The sequence below is a fragment of the Saimiri boliviensis genome, chromosome 8, assembly GCF_048565385.1.
Source record: "Saimiri boliviensis isolate mSaiBol1 chromosome 8, mSaiBol1.pri, whole genome shotgun sequence".
NCBI lineage: Eukaryota > Metazoa > Chordata > Mammalia > Primates > Cebidae > Saimiri > Saimiri boliviensis.
The window spans coordinates 100,544,234-100,561,895 of record NC_133456.1 but is presented as its reverse complement, the minus strand read 5'-3'; the positions used below and the strand labels follow the sequence as shown (position 1 = coordinate 100,561,895).

Here is a 17,662-nt window from a genome sequence, read left to right as displayed (position 1 = left end):
GGTTTCACCATGTTGACCAGGATGGTCTCAATCTCTTGACCTCGTGATCCACCCACCTCAGCCTCCCAGAGTGCTGGGATTACAGGCTTGAGCCACTGCGCCCGGCTCGGATTTTACTGTTTAGAGGTGTAAAATGATGTTTGTAATTCAGTTGAGTCTGAATCCTAGTTTTTCAATGGAGGAGTTGAAATCATGTACCTAGTTATACAATTAAGTTTTTTTTTTTTATTTATTTTTATTTTTTTATTTTTTAACTGTGTCCTTGTAAATGCTGTTGCATGGTTGTTATTTGGCACCACAGTGCAGAGTGAGTGAAACCATGTGGTCATGTTGAAGTTGGGCTAGGTTATACTTTATTATTGTGTATCAATTAGTTTATTTTTTGACATGTATCACTTGATTATATGTAGTTAGATATAACTTTTTGTATCCTCAGCTTGCAGTCTGCTGATATTATTCATTATACACTGACACTTACAGATTATCTTTTTTGCAAGTTAGTCTTTTGTCACATGATCAGCCATGATTTTTGAGCTGTGAAAAGTTTGTATTGCCTGTTAGTTATTTGCACCTGGGAAATGGAAGATGTCAGTCAGAATTTCTGGAGGTGTTCATTGGCTTTGTATCTCTTGGGCATTTCTGACATACTTAGCTAAAGTATCTTCTTCCATAGCCTGCATATGTCAGCTTGGTGGGGATGAATGACAGTCTACTGGTATAGAATTCCTCACAGACAGTTGAAATGAGTGACCTAAACCCTGCTCCTTCATGGGGGGCTATTCTCTGTCTCTTAGGTTCCAACACCCTGTTTCAAACTCTCTTAGATATGATTATTTCCTGCATAGGGGAAAGATAAATACTGATTTTACACCCTTGTTACAAGAATCAGTTTTGATGAAAAGGTGTTGGGAAGAAAAAGTATGATAGATTGTGTCGTGGCCCCCTGGCCTCAGTGCCTGGGAAGAGTCTTCCTGTCTTGCAGAGTTTTTGAAACTGATGAAGATAATACCTTAGTGAATTTTTTAATAGGACTATTTGTATGTCTTTGTTTATGTTTTCCTGTTTGTATTATTTGCAAAAATTAGATTATTGTCCAAAAATGAATTCATATTTTCAGTTAAGGTAGATTAGTTAGTAGACCTGATCTTCATTTCTGAAGATAACTATATAATTCTGATTCATGTTAAGAACATGTATGATTTTTGTTTTATTTTTGTTTTTTTACCCCAAGACTTGCTACATTTGTGATGAACAAGGAAGAGAAAGCAAAGCAGCCACTGGTGCTTGCATGACATGTAATAAACATGGATGTCGACAGGCTTTCCATGTAACATGGTAAGGATGTTTCCATTGTTGCACAGAACTGAACTTGGCAAATACCTTGCATAACAATCATAAATTAAAGAGAATACTCAAGGCCGGGCGCGGTGGCTCAAGCCTGTAATCCCAGCACTTTGGGAGGCCGAGGCGGATGGATCACGAGGTCAAGAGATCGAGACCGTCCTGGTCAACATAGTGAAACCCCGTCTCTACTAAAAATACAAAAAATTAGCTGGGCGTGGTGGTGCGTGCCTGTAATCCCAGCTACTCAGGAGGCTGAGGCAGGAGAATTGCCTGAACCCGGGAGGCGGAGGTTGCAGTGAGCCGAGATCGCACCATTGCACTCCAGCCTGGGTATCAAGAGCGAAACTCTGCCTCAAAAAAAAAAAAAGGATACTCAAACATTAATTATGGTAAATTTTATTGGGATACTTTCTATGTTCACATTTACTTCTTCGTAACAAAATAATTCTTATAACTGAATGTATTTACTAGGGTAATTTTGCAATAAGTGAACCCTGGTTCTGATGTTCTATTCTCTATAAGCTTCAGTTTCATCTTGTTTAACATTTTGGTATTGATTACTTACTCTCTGACTTGTTATGATTAAGTGAGCTAATCTAGGTAAATTTAGTGTCGTGTCTGAAATATTAGTAAGGATTCAATGAATGATAGTAACTCTGTACCTTCTGTGTCTCAAGTGAGAAGTAGTGTGACCACTGTCATTTTCAGTATTACAATGGCGAGTTCTCAAAAATTTACTGAAGATATTCTTTCAGGCCAGGTGCAGTGGCTCATACCTGTAATCCCAGCACTTTGGGAGGCTGAGTCGTGTGGATCGCCTGTGTTTAGGCATTCCAGACCAGCCCGGCCAACATGGCAAAACCCTGTCTGTACTGAAAGTACAAAAGTTAGCTGGATGTGGTGGAGCGTGACTGTAATCCCAGCTACTCGGGAAGCTGAGGCAAGAGAATTGTTTGAATGTGGGAGGCGGAGGTTGCAGTGAGCTGAGATTGCGCTACTGCCCTCCGGCCTGGGTGACAGAGCTAGACTCTGTCTCAAAAAAAAAAAAAAAAAAAAAAAAAAAATCTTTCAGCCACAAAATTTTAGGATCAAAAATTATTTATAACAATATATTTTATATAATAGGTAACAGTTCCAAACAAAAAGTTTAAGAATAATCTATGCACTTACTAATTTTAAGACTCAGTCTATGCCTCACTGCCAAGTGTAGATACACGCTCATTTCCTGCGTTTTTAGTGTTCGGTTATATGAAATCTGTTTTATACTACTATTGTGAAATGGAAAATGGCTTTTGACTTTTATAAATTCTCGTAATGACTGTACCAAATTTCTCAAAGATGAAAGTAGTTTTTGGGATATGAGATTTGTATACTAATAAAATTTTGGAATGTTAAAGTGTGAAAGGTCAGCCGGGCGCGGTGGCTCACGCCTGTAATCCCAGCACTTTGGGAGGCCGAGGCGGGTGGATCACGAGGTCAAGAGATCGAGACCATCCTGGTCAACATGGTGAAACCCCGTCTCTACTAAAAATACAATAAATTAACTGGGCATGGTGGCGCGTGCCTGTAATCCCAGCTACTCAGGAGGCTGAGGCAGGAGAATTGCCTGAACCCAGGAGGCGGAGGTTGCCGTAAGCCGAGATCGCGCCATTGCACTCCAGCCTGGGTAACAAGAGTGAAACTCCATCTCAAAAAAAAAAAAAAAAAGTGTGAAAGGTCAAATTGAAAAATGATGATTACAAAATTTTAAAAAATGAATATGCCATGCACAGTGGCTCATGCCTATAATCCTAGCACTTTGAGAGGCAGAGGTGGGTGGACCGCCTGAGCTCCAGAGTTCAAAACCACCATCCTGGGCAACATGGTGAAACCTCATCTTTACTAAAAATTCAAAAAAAGGAGCCAGGCATGGTGGAGTGCACCTGTATTCCCAGCTACTCCGGAGGCTGTGGGAGAATCGCTTGAGCCCTGGAGGCTGAGGTTGCAGTGAACTGAGATTACATCACTGTACTCCGGCCTCGGTGGCAGAATGGGACTCCATCTCAAAAAAATAAAAAATAAAAATGAATATTAGCTGGGTGCAGGGGCTATGCCTATAATCCCAGCACTTAAGGAGGTCAAGGTCGGAGGATTGCTTGAGCCCAGGAGTTAAAAAGCAGCCTGGGCAACATAGGAAGACACCTCATCTCTACTAAAAACAAAATTAGCCAGGTGTGATGGTGTACTCCTGTAGTTCCAGCTATTTGGGAGGCTGAGGTGGGAGGATTGCTTGAGCCCAAGATGTGAAGGCTTCAGTGAGCTTTCATTGCACCACTGCACTCCAGCCTGGGTGACAGAATGAAACCCTGCCTCAAAAAAAAAAGAAAAAAAAAGAATATTGTAACTTCAGGTTTCATTTTCATTTCTTCTGTTGCTTTTGACTGAAAAACACAATTTATGGTTATCTTGCTCATTGTGCTGTGACTTAAAGCACTTAGAGTTGCAGATTTCATTTTGAATGAATGCATGTTTTCCTTGTAAGGTTATGTAATCTGCATCCATGGGCTAAATACCATTACTTTAGCCATTTAGAGGCATGGCCTTTCCATTTGTACCTGTGACAGATTGAAAAAAGTCGAATAAAGTGTGAACTGATGGGGTGAGGTTGAGGGGAAGAGAATGTATCTTAAATTTAGTATCTGTTTGGTGACATAAAACCATATATACATCTTCATCCTAATAGAGATGCATGAAGAGTTTGTTTTAAGCCATAAATATAACTTTAAAAAAAGATCAGTTGCAGGTTGGGGTGAAATATATTTGGTCACAACTAGAATAAAGCTTTTTAATTTTCCCATTTTTTTTTCTTAGGAGATATATTTTCTTGGAGTATGAATGCTTGGAAGTAAATTTTATTTGCTTATATATACAGGTGCTGTGGTTTTAATATATCAATAAATATACTTGCCTTTTATTTTCAGTGCTCAGTTTGCCGGACTGCTTTGTGAAGAAGAAGGTAATGGTGCCGATAATGTCCAATACTGTGGCTACTGTAAATACCATTTTAGTAAGCTGGTAAGAATTTGTCTTGGATTCAATGAAATGATAATGATTAGTCTTGACGATAGAAAGACAATGTTTTATTAAGAAAAAGCATATAACAGTTCCTTTTTCCTTCAGTTTTTGACTTGAGATTGTTAGTTTAGCATGCTCTTTATTGGAAGTAAAAAGATCTATTAATAGTAATTTTAAAAGATTTTGCCTTGCTTCAAATTATTTGTAAAGGTGAATATTCTAAAGTACTCTCATTTAGAATAAATATTAGACTGGGTGCAGTGGCTCACACCTGTAATCCCACCTACTCAGGAGGCTGAGGCAGGAGAATTGCTTGAACCCTGGAGTTGGAGGTTGCGGAGAGCCAAGATTGCACCATTGCACTCCAGCCTGGGCAACAAGAACAAAACTTTTGTCCAAAATGATGTGTGTGTGTGTGTGTGTGTGTGTGTGTGTGTGTGTGTGTATAATTATTATTACTACCGATAGTGAAGGTTGGTATACTTTTAGTTAATTTGATTTTTGGCACCGATTATACATTTTGTGATTATCACTTTGTTTTTCATCTTTCTGCTTGATTACTGTTGCCCATTACTTATTTATTTTCATTTTTATTTACTGGGAAGTAGCAAAACTGAAATAAGCCTGTTTTGTAACTTGCTTAAAAAACCTTCAGAAAAATATATTTAAATGCAGCTTTGGGAATTCTTTAGATTTGGTTACTGTTTGCTGTCACACAGGATCATGTTGATTGAGTTAGTAACATTTGATTGGCTGTTACATGTTTGTGTCCTTGTTCCTTTGAATGATTAGTATGTCTTTGATGTCCCAGGTGTCTATTTCTCATTCTTTTTTAATGGTAGATACTCATGCACTGAAAGTTTAAGGGTTCTTTATTTTTGTTTTATTGTCTGATTTTAAAATTGTTATCTTTCCCTTGTGAATGGGGCAATTTCTTTTTAAAATAAATACTATGAGGGGCCCCCGTCTTATGAAATGGGGAGCTCAGGCCTCCAATATTCTGGTTCTTATGTATAAATTACTTAAGAGTATGTATCTATATATCCTTTGATGCTGAACACTTTGATTTATTTTTATGACCAACAAAAATTTTGAGACTATAAAATTGAAAATTTTTCTTGGTGTAATAAGCATAATTGAAATGTTCATTTTCCGAATAAGAGATGATATAAATAACATAATAAAAAATGGATTTTGAAGTTTGTTGTGCAAATAGAATTTTCTTATTGCTAATTATAGACATGATGTTATCCCATTTGGTAGTTGGGAAAAATGTTTAATGAGTTAATAAGATTATATAAACTACATTTGCATGGAATTTGAACTTTTTTATAGTCATTTTTATCTAGTTTACAGCACTTAGATATGGTACCACCAACTTTTAAACACCTCGAATAACTCTCACCTTCATACTTAATTATGCAATGGTACAAGTGTTTAAACAGAAATGTGTGATGCTTTTTAGTAATGCTTTGAAAATGCATGAGTCTAATACATTTCCTTTAATTAAAAAAATTTTTTTGTTATTTGCTCTATCAAATATAATGTAGAGAAATTAATTTTTTTCTTATTGAACTGCAGTGATAAATTTTTAGAAAACTGTATACCTTAATACTAAAGGTATAAGATTAAAAGGCTTCTTGCTTTTGCTAGCGGCATAAAGTAACACTTCAATTATTTGCCTGTCTGTTCTTCTAGTCTTGGCACCCTTTTTTAATATGGCATTTTCTCTTTGGGTTGAAACTTTATTTTTAAGCTGATATTGAAAATATATAATAGCTTATTTGAAAATAGGTAATCTTTTTTCACGTTTTAATTAATTTACAAAAATATGGCATTAATGTTTAGATTTTCTTTTATAATGCAATAGATGATATATCAATGGTGTCTAAACTGGATTATATAGATTGAAATAGACTTTTAAAAGTTTCAGTAGGCATTAAAAATACTTCAAAGTTGAATTGGTTTAAGCCTAATAAAAAGATTCTTATAAAAAGTTTTATATACATATACATATATGTATATATATTTTCTTTTTTAGAAAAAGAGCAAACGGGGATCTAATAGGTCATATGATCAAAGTTTAAGTGATTCTTCCTCTCACTCTCAGGATAAACATCATGAGAAGGAGAAAAAAGTAAGTGGATTTGTTGTTGCTAAATTTGTAGCACATCTGCTTAATAGAATTTTTTTTTTTTGCCTTTTTAGATAAAATTACATTCTTGATAGCTAAATGGAGACATTGAAATATAGAAAAATTTTGGCTATAAAAGAGTATTCATTTAATGAAAGGATAGGTTTAAAAATAATGCCATATTTGTGAATATGGTTTTACCCATTGCAACTGAAAATTTAAATTATAACTTCATTGAAAGCATGAGAGCGATTTCTTGCATGTGTTACTGTGGTCATCTTGTGAAATCTTTAAGTGACTTCAGCAATAGTAGTTCGTGGCTATATGTTATTAACTGATTACTTCGCTTGTAAGTAATTATCACCTTTTTCCTTTATAATAGAACAGTTTTGAAGTTCTGTCCGTTATTGGCTATTTTTTCCTTTTCAGTGGTGCTAATGGTTTGTTGTTTTTTTTTTTTTCTGGTGGCTAAATGTCTTATCTTTTGTTTGAGAATATTTGGCTTTCAATTAAAACACTAAAAGCTTGCCTACATACTAATCTGTCCTCTTTTATCTTGCCTGTTTTCCTGCTTACATTTTTACTTGCTTTATAGGGAATAATTTTTATTAAAAACCTTTTTAATAAACTAAAAATCATGTATACTTAATTTGTTCTTTGGTATGTTCTTTAATAAGAACATATTGCCATTAATTGAGCATGGTGGTGGGTGCCTGTAGTCCCAACTACCCAGGTTGCTGAGGTGAGAGAATTGCTTGATTGGAGGCTGCAGTGTGCTGGGATTGTGCCATTGCACACCAGCTTGGTTGACAGAGTGAGACCCCTGTCTCTTAAAAAGAATCTATTATGAATTGTTTTTAAGGAAGTGAGGATAAAAAGGACATTGTCAAATGGAAAATATTTTTCTTAGAAAGTTGGTATACGCTAGTTTTGGAAATATTTATGTAGACTCTATTTAAAATTAGATCGTGTATAATTTTCATATTTGTAAATATGATTTGGTAAATGCCAAGAAATAATTGTTTAAAAACATTTTGGGCCTGGCACGGTGGCCTCATGCCTGTAAGCCCAGTACTTTGGGGGGCCAAGCCAAGCGGATCACCTGAGGTCAGGAGTTCGAGACCAGCCCAGCCAACATGGTGAAACTTTGTCTCTACTGAAAATACAGAAAAAAATTATCTGAGCGTGATGGTATGTGCGTGTAATCCCAGCTACTTGGAGGTTCGGGCAGGAGCATCACTTGAACCCGGGAGGTGGAGATTGCAGTGAGCTGAGATCCGCATTCCAGCCTGGGCGACTGAGCCAAGACTCCGACTCAGAAGGAAAAAAAAATTTTTTTTGGTTTGAATTTGTTTGTACTTTTTTTCAAGATAAACACTTAAAAAACTTAATTAGTTTTAAGGGAAATTCTCTATTATGAGTGAAACAATTATAACTGCAGGGTAGTTGTTAGGCATTTATTTATTTAGAGACACAATCTCACTGTCACCCACGCTGGAGTGCAGTGGCATGATCTTGGGTTACTGCAACCTCTGCCTCCCAGGTTCAAGCGATTCTTGTGCATCAGCCTTCCTAGTAGCTGGGGTTACAGGCCTATGCCATCATGCCTGGCTAATTGTTTTGTATTTTTAGTAGAGACAGGGTTTCACTATGTTGGCCAGGCTGGTCTTGAGCTCCTGGCCTCGGGTGATCCACCCACCTTGGCCTCCCAGAGTGCCGAGATTACAGGCGTGAGCCCCCACGTCTTGAGATCTATTTTAGATCTCAAGCAGCAAGTAAGCATATATATATCTTGATTTCTTTTTGAGGTGGTTTTATTATAAAGTGACAGTAGTAGAAGCCTGTCTTGTTTATTGTTAATTAGATTGCTGATAAAAAATATAGCAGGGCTGGTTTAATTAACAGCTTTAGTAATAAGCACTGTGAGATTTTATTTAAGCTTTTTAAGCCACCAACTAAGGATTCTTACACAGGGCTCATTATAAATTGTGAAGAGGGATGCCCCACTATTACGGTGTTCTGCCATTTTATGTATATTATCTGGTTTAAAAATTGCTTACTATATGATCGTATTTATTTGAGTATATGGCCTATCATGTTTTATTTGAAGGACACTTATTAAATATGGTATGGTGTTGAATCGATACAGTGCTGATGACTACATGTATAAATCTTTTTTTTGCTTTGAGAATGAATTAGATTTTGTATTTTAAGAATTGTTTTAAATCGACTAAATCCCCCAATCAAAAGACACAGTCAAAACCCATCTGCTGTATCCAGACCATCTCACATGCAAGGATACACAAAGACTCAAAACAAAGGGATGGAGAAAGATTTACCAACCAAATGGAGAGCAAAAATAAATAAATAAATAAAAAGCAGGAGTTGCAGTTCTTGCCTCTGATAAAATAGTCTTTAAAGCAACAAAGATCAAAAGAGGCCAAGAAGGACATTACATAATGATAAAAGGATCAATGCAACAAGAAGAGCTAACGATCCTAAATACATACGCATCCAATACAGGAACACCCAGATACATAAGACTTATGAAGAGACTTAGACTCCCACACGGTAATAGTGGGAGAATTCAACATCAATATTAGACAGATCAATGAGACAGAAAATTAACAAGGTCCAAGACTTGAACTCAGATCCGGAACAAGTAAACTTAATAAACATTTATAGAACTCTCCACTTTAAATACACAAAATAAACACTCTTATCAGTACCACATCATACCTACTTACAGGTTTAAATGAAATATTGGTTGGCTGCTTGTTTGTTATTTTCTTCCCTCATTTTTTCTTGTCTCCATTATTAAGCACAATTATTGGCATACCCATTTTTAGACTGCATTCTAGCCCTGGCAGTAAAGCAACACTCCCGGTCTCTCTCCCTCTTCCTCTTTGTTCCTCTCCTTTATTCTTTTTTTTTTTTTTTTAATTATTCTTTTTTCTTTCTTTAAAAAAAAAAATTTTTGTGGTGGTTGAGTGAATGCTAAATTAAAAAACATTGTATTTAGTCAAACTTGTTTAGCTTTAACACTTAGAAGTGTGTAAATACTATTTGGATTTTGCTTTTGGCATATGTAAGTTTAATATAACTTGATTATTTTTGCTGTGAAACTTGAATCCATTTTTACATTTATGAAGTAAACATACTATATAAGTTCATTGTTAGACATGCTTGCTTGGCTTGGGAATATTTGGGAAAGGACTTTAAAAATATGGGATCATTATAAGTGATGCTATAGTCAAAGATTGAGTGTTACAGACTTATCTTTTTCTCCTTCCCTCCTTACCTCTTTTAAGATTTTTTTTTCTAGCAGAACAGGTAGGTATTGCTGCTAAAAAGATTTTTATGTTTAGTACAGTTGTCTTGAAAATATGCCCAGCATGTTTTTATTATTACATTGAAAGGTAATGCTCATTATCTAGTCAGACATTAGTATTTTTAAAATAGACGGTTCCCAACTCGAGATGGTTCAAATTACGATTTTTAGACTTTACAATGGTATGAAAACAATATGCATTTATTGTGTTTCTCAATTTACCATGGAGTTATGTCAGGATAAACTTTCTGGAAGTTGAAAATATTGTAAGTTGAAAATACATTTTTTTTTTTTTTTTGAGACGGAGCTTCGCTCTTGTTACCCAGGCTGGAGTGCAATGGCACGATCTCGGCTCACCGCAACCTCCGCCTCCTGGGTTCAGGCAATTCTCCTGCCTCAGCCTCCTGAGTAGCTGGGATTACAGGCACGCGCCACTATGCCCAGCTAATTTTTTGTATTTTTAGTAGAGACGGGATTTCACCATGTTGACCAGGATGGTCTCGATCTCTTGACCTCGTGATCTGCCCTCCTCGGCCTCCCAAAGTGCTGGGATTACAGGCTTGAGCCACTGCGCCCGACCTGAAAACACATTTTTAACAGGATATTTCTAAGTTATGATGGGTTTATTAGGAGTAGCTGCACTGCAAGTTGAGGAGTTACCTATATTGTATATTATGCGCCAAATTTTGGTGATACTGTTCATAAGACATGCATTGAATTACTTTCTCTCTCAATTGTTTTACCTGCCTTTGTTCTGGCACCTATTTTTCTTAATTTACAATTTTAAGAATTTGATATTTCTTTTTTGATATGGGGTCTTGTTCTTGTCATCCAGGCTGGAGTGCAGTGGTGAGATCTCGGCTCGCTGCAGCCTCCACCTTTTGGATTCAAGTGATTCTCCTGCCTCAGCCTCCTGAGTGGCTGGGATTACAGGTACTGGCCCCCATACCCAGCTAATTTTTTTATTTTTAGTAGAGACAGGGTTTCACCATATTGGCCAGGCTGGTCTCGAACTCCTGACCTTAGGTGATCCATCTACCTTGACCTCCAAAGTACTGGGATTATAGGTGTGAGCCACCACACCTTCCCAAGAATTTTATTTATTTTTTTCGAGACAGGGTCTTACTCTGTTGTCCAGGCTGGAGTGCAGTGGCACAATCTCGGTTCACTGCAGCCTCTGCCTCCTGGGTTGAAGCAATTCTGCCTTAGCCTCCCAAGGAGCTGGAATTACAGACACTCACCACCGTGCCCAGCTAAGTTTTATATTTTTAGTAAAGAAAGGGTTTCACCATGTTAGTGAGGCTTGTCTTGAACACCTAACCTTGTGATCTGCCCACCTGGGCCTCCCAAAGTGCTGGGATTACAGGTGCCAGCCAAGAATTTAATTTTTCAAAAGGAGGTGAGTCGAAGGGTGCCTATTATGTCAGAGAACTGCCCCCCATCCCCCATCCCACTGGCACTATGAGGAAGAAAGAAGGGGCAGCAAGGTTGAGTGGGATTCGAAATACCTCTGCTTCTCCACACACTGCCCATGGGCAGGGAGGAGAGACGAGGGGCCAAACTTCCTTTTTTTTTTTTTTTTTTATTTTAGGTTTTGGGGTACATGTGAAGAACATGCAAGATTGTTGCATAGGTACACACATGGCAGTACAATTTGCTGCCTTCCTCTCCTTCACCTATATCTGGCATTTTTCCCTATGCTATCTCTCCCCAACCCAACTCCCAACCCCGCACTGTCCCTCCCCTGTTTCCCCCCAACACCCCAGTGTGTGATGCTCACCTCCCTGTGTCCATGTGTTCTCATTCTCATTGTTCAACACCCACCTATGAGTGAGAACATGTGGTGTTTGATTTTCTGCTCTTGTGTCAGTTTGCTGAGAATGATGGTTTCCAGGTTCATCCATGTCCCTACAAAGGACATGAACTCATTGTTTTTGATGGCTGCATAATATTCCATGGTGTATATGTGCCATATTTTCCCCGTCCAGTCTATCATCGATGGGCATTTGGGTTGGTTCCAGGTCTTTGCTATTGTAAACAGTGCTACAATGAACATTCATGTGCAAACAGTGCTACAATGAACATTCATGTGCATGTGTCCTTATAGTAGAATGATTTATAATCCTTTGAATATATACCCAGTAATGGGATTGCTCAAACGTTCTTGTTTCTTTTGTTGTTGTTTCTCTTCTCTTTTTCTTTTTCTTTTCTTTCTTTGAGATAAAGTATCACTCTTTTGCCCAGGCCACAGTGCAGTGGCACCACCATAGCTCACTGCAGCCTTGATCTCTGGGGCTCAAGGGATCCTTCCACATCAGCCTCATAAGTAGCTGGGAGTATAGGCATATGCAATCATTCCTGGCCAATTTTTTTTCTTTTTTTTTTTTTGAGACGGAATTTCACCCTTGTTACCCAGGCTGGAGTGCAATGGCGTGATCTTGGCTCACTGCAGCCTCCACCTCCTGGGTTCAAACGGCAATTCTCCTACCTCAGCCTCCTGAGTAGCTGGGATTACAGGCACGCGCCACCATGCCCAGCTAATGTTTTGTATTTTTAGTAGAGACGGCGTTTCACCATGTTGACCAGGATGGTCTCGATCTCTTGACCTCGTGATCCACCCGCCTCGGCCTCCCAAAGTGCTGGGATTACAGGCTTGATCCACCGTGCCCGGCCTCTTTTTTTCTTTTAAATTTGTAGAGACAAGGTCTCCCTATGTTGTCTAGGCCGGTCTCTTAACTCCCGTGCAGAAGCAACACTCCCACTTCGGCCTCCCAAAGTACTGGGATTACAGGCGTGAGCCACCACACCCAGGCTGATGAAGGGATAGTTTCTATAAAAATTCAAAATTTGATATATATTTCAAAAGGAACCAGAATATATATTTGAAATTAAAGCCATGTCTATCAGGGTTAAATTCAATCAGTAAGAATTCAAATTGTGAATTCTTTAAGTAGAATGTCTTCTAATATTTGTTACACCTATTAATGTCAGTTAATGTTGATTAGTAAAAGGAAAGCACACTGTTGTTCTGTAATTACAATTTTGACAACAAACGGGGGTTTTGTTTTGTACACCAATTAATCACCCAGTTATCTGTGGACACCAAGTGGGTGTCCTACAATTCAGTCTGACCTTACCCAGCGTTAGTGCAGATCCCACAGGCTAAGGACTTGGTCCCACGAGACTGCCCCCACTTCACAGGCCAGTTGCAAGTCCCAGATTGTTACCTGTTCTTTTGACCAACTGGTTATGAATTGGGAGTTCTACACAACCTTCTCCTTAAATAAAGTAATTTGCTACAATAGCTCACAGAACTCCAGAATAGTATCAGTACTGGTATATTATAAAGAATATAACTCATGAACAGCTGGATGGGAGAGACACATAGGACAAGTTATGGGTGAGGGAAGTAGAGCTTCCATGCCCTCTCCAGGTGCTCTGCCCACCCAGCACCTCGTTGTGTTACTGACCTGGAAGCTCTTGGAACTTCATTGTTAAGATTTTTTGTGGAGGTTTCTCATTATGTAGGCACAATTGATTACATCATGGTCATTAGTGACTGAATTCAGCCTCTAGTCCTTCAGCCTTCACAGAGGTACAGGGGTAGGGCTTAAAGTTCCAAATCTCTGATAACGTGGTTGGTTCCTCTGGTGACCAGCTTCTGTCCTCCAAGATTTACCTTATTAGTGTAAACTGAAGTATGGTTGAAAGGGGTTTACTGTGATCACTAGGGAAATTCAAAGAGTTTTACAAGCTCTGTGCCAGGAATCTGAGAATAAGACCAAATATTATAACAAAAAAATTCTCTTATCACCCCATCACTCAGGACGTCAAAAGGGTTTTTAGAAGTTCTGTGCCAGAAGCTGGGGGCAGAGATCAAATACATACGTAACACACACACACACACACACACACACACACGTCACAGCTGCAAAACAATTTTATTTTCCTTCAGTAATACAAGTGGTATATAGAATGAACAGTTGATTTGACTGTAGGCAAAATCACTAGGAATGATCTTTTTTTTTTTTCTTTGAGATGGAGTCTCACTGTGTCACCCAGGCTGGAGTGCAGTGGCGTGCTCTTGGCTCACTGCAACCTCCACACCCTGGATTCAAGCGATTCACCTGCCTCAGCCTCCTGAGTAGCTGGGATTATAGGCGACTGCCACCTTGCCCTGCTAATTTTTTTGTGTTTGTGTTTTTAGTGGAGACGGGGTTTCATCATCTTGGCCAGGTTGATCTTGAACTCCTGACCTTGTGATCCACCTGCCTCGGCCTCTCAAAGTGCTGGGATTACAGGCGAGCCACCATGCCCAGCCAGGAATGATCTTTATTAAGGAAGTCATTGCTGTCTTCAAAAGACTCTATTCATTTTTTTTCTAATTGTTTTTATACTTGTTAGAAAGTTTTAAAAGCACCATCCTCACTTCTACTCCATCCAATCTGAAAACATAAAAAATACCCTCTAGGAGTTGTGAAGCTGTGTTTTCATGGAGAGTTTACAAGACTTGTTGAAGGTCAATGATTTGCAGTAACTTATAGTGGTTATAAGAAAATTGAATTATGTTGACTTTTAACCTATTTCTTTTTTGAATAGATTTTTTAGTTTTATCAAAATCTTACATGAACAAGAAATTGGAGATACAATTACATCAAAGAACAGATTGTCCTGGCTTTTGACGTTTAAGCCAAACAAATTTTATAGGACAAATTTCAAAAAGGTGTGAAGTTGTAACAATTTAAAAACACAGTTAACCTACTTCGAAGAATCAAAAAAATGCAGTCATAGGTTATTTTCAATACAAGAAAACTTAAATTTGTTTGCTTTAATTTCTTCAGACTACTAAGATATAGCACTGGCTTGTATATTTATTTACAGCATACTCCATACTCCTATGTAATTTATCTCAAATCCAGAAAAATGAAACTCTCCAAAACTAAATGTTCTGCAAAATCATGATTCAGCAGTGTGCCCAGCTTATTTTGAAGCTAAAATGAATCCTGAAACGATAAAAACGTAACCCCCCAGAATAAGGGAACTCTGTCAGCCCAATAATGTCCAAGAGCATTTATGAAAAGAGGAAAAATAGAAAGTCTTGAGTATACACACAGTAGTGATTTCTTCAGCCCAATTCAAATGGCAGCAAATTGCTGCTTAAAGGTGAAACAGTAAGGCAATTTTTTTTTTTTTGAAGAATGTATCTCTAGAGCCAATCAGTTGTATCTTGCCAGTATCATTTTCAAGCCCTTACTTGTCTACTTCCACTGTTGCCCGTAGGTATCCTGATAAAATTCCTGGTTGTCATTATTATAACCATAGTTACCGAATAGTCACCACTTTGCTGAAGTGGCTGCTGAACAATGGGTTAGGAACCCCAGTTCTGTTGGTCATTGGTCTGATGACACTTAGAATCAGGTTGGTTATAACCATTTGCCTTTCTTTTGCCTCCTACATTGCTCACACGATTGCCCCAAGACCCACAGGAGCCATGGCCTCTCTGCTGTCGTGTAGGACCCCCTCTACTATCCCTGGAGTCTCCTGGTGGTCCAAGAGGTGCTCCGCTCTGTGAATAGCCAGCTCTACCTCTTGAAGGTGGTGCTCCCTTCCCCCTTGGTGGTAATGGAGCACCTTGCCCTCCCCTTCCTCCTCCTCTTCCTCCGTAGCCAAGTAGGGATCTTCATAGCCTCCATGGTAGTTGTGATAATTATAACCATAGTAATCTTCATGCCAGAGTAATCGAGATGGAGCCATATCCATCTCTTCCCTTACCACAACCCTGACGTTTAATTGGAGGTAGCATGCGAGGAGGAGGGTGGTAATAATAATCTTCATATTCAGTGCTTGTCTAGCAGCTTGACGCTCTTTCCTTTTCTTGTCTGGTGGCTTGACTAAGATTATTTCAAGTTTTTTCCCTTGTATTTCTTTGCCGTTTGTTTTATCCGTAGCTTTAACAGCTGCTCCTCTGTCTTCAAAATGAACAAATGCATAATCTTTCAACTTCTTTACTCTTTTGAGTTTTCCAAATTCAGAAAATGACTTTCCCAGTATTTCTTCTGTGCCCAACTTTCTCACAAACAAAAGTTTTACCTTGCCCATGATTTCTGGATCTGGTTCTTCACAGGGTAAACCGATTTAACTGTAACTACATTTCCCCATACTTCTACTTTTCCACTCATCAGCTGGCATCTGGCTTGTGCTACTGACTTGTGTTCTTCATATTCAAGGAAACAGAACCCCCATTTCTTCTTTTTGTCATTAGGTTGATGATAGAGAATAACATCCACCAAACCCTCTGTGACTTTATTGAATTCTTTTAGAATATTTTCTTTAGTCTTATTCTTTGGAATGGATCCAACAAAAATTCTGTTGTTTGCCAAAGAAATGGACACTCCAAGTTGTTTTCCAGGGTGAATTTCATAGCTGTCACAGTTTTAAAGCTTCCTGTGCAGCTTCCTTTCCACAGAATGTGATAAATGCTTACCCTCTATTCTGACCAGACAGTGGATCCATCATAAGATGTAGATCCCACATGGGACTGGCCGTCTCAAAAAGGAGTACTAACTCATTCTCATATAAATCTCTCTGTATTTTACCTACAGACACTTCTGTTCAAATTCCATATTGTACACCAGACAGCACACAGTTTGGTGGAGGAGGCCCACCATGCTTCCTCTGTCCTCTGGTTACATCCAGAGTATTACCACTTTTCTCAAATAAGGCCTTGATATTCGCTTCATCAGGTTGCTTTGTGGACACTTACGCTTTGCTCCCCTGTTTCACTCTGCCTGTAAGTTTCATAACTCCACATAAAAATGCACTTTTGTCCTGAACATGTGATAAGTCACTTTACCTGAACTGCTGTAGTACAGACAGAACTCCTTCTTCATTAAATTCCCTGAGAGCCTCAGTTGCTGTTTCATCAAGTTCAATATAAGCTACCAATCCAAGGCAGAGGGAGGGCTGGTGGCTGGGCCCGTGAGAATGAATGCAGGGCGCTCTGAAAATGACTAGAAATGGCACGTGCGCACCACCCCTCAAGTCTATGATTCTTTTGTTTACATGGCAAAGAAGCTGAAGGGGAAACAGGTACATGTGTGCAGAAAGAGAAACTAAACATGCAAACATGAGAGGCAGACTTCTAATTTATTCCTGCAAGAATCAACCCACTCTCACAAAACTGCATTAATACGTTTAAGAGGGTAGCTCCATAACCCAAACCCCTCTTAAAGGCCCCGTCACCCCAGAATACTGTCACGTTGGCAAATTTCAACATGTGTTTTAGCAGGAACACACCACATTTAAACCATAGAATAGAGTTTCTCATCTCTTTGAAAGAACTAGACTACTTTCTTCTGTGACCCTCAAAGGAATAAAAATCACAGTCAAATCATCGGAATGACTTCTGTATCTTTGTGCAAGTTTTTTAGCATTGCGAGTTACCTGGTACTTCTGTCCTTTTTGTGTACTTTAAGAATTTAGTGTTCAAGGTAAAGCTTTCAGTGTCTATATGTGTGAAGAGTTAAGCGAGGACAGGTCTTTTCAGGAACATCAGTTTAGAATGTGAGGGTGTGTTGGGTGAGACTGAGGAGTCTGGTTAAGACGACACTAAGAAGGGGCCAGTTGATGAAGAATTTATAAGCAGTTAGTTTTAGACTTCATCCTTGGGTATTGAGCCAGGCAGCCAGTAGGATTAAATTTTTTTTTAACCTTTGGTTTTTCAATAATTTCAAACTTAAGGTTGCAAAAACACTACAAATAATAATGCTGTACCATTCACTCATTCCAAAAATATTAAC

At 38.5% G+C, this 17,662-nt stretch overlaps 1 protein-coding gene and 1 pseudogene across 19 annotated transcripts in view; one reads left to right on the top strand and one right to left on the bottom strand.

The window, feature by feature from the left end:
- The window catches only part of LOC101050982 (MLLT10 histone lysine methyltransferase DOT1L cofactor), a 242,437-nt gene that overhangs the window by 106,356 nt on the left and 118,419 nt on the right, over positions 1–17,662 (top strand). For 12 of the 19 annotated variants that reach the window (XM_074404945.1, XM_074404944.1, XM_074404934.1 and 9 more), the window contains 3 exons: positions 1,232–1,335; positions 4,305–4,398; positions 6,440–6,535. In XM_074404945.1, coding sequence (XP_074261046.1) covers positions 1,232–1,335; positions 4,305–4,398; positions 6,440–6,535 — 294 coding nt within the window. The remainder of the gene's footprint in view (positions 1–1,231; positions 1,336–4,304; positions 4,399–6,439; positions 6,536–17,662) is intronic. The other 7 variants (XM_074404935.1, XM_074404939.1, XM_074404940.1 and 4 more) reach the window with 2 other exon arrangements.
- On the bottom strand, positions 15,122–16,958 carry LOC101052793 (heterogeneous nuclear ribonucleoprotein R pseudogene; annotated as a pseudogene).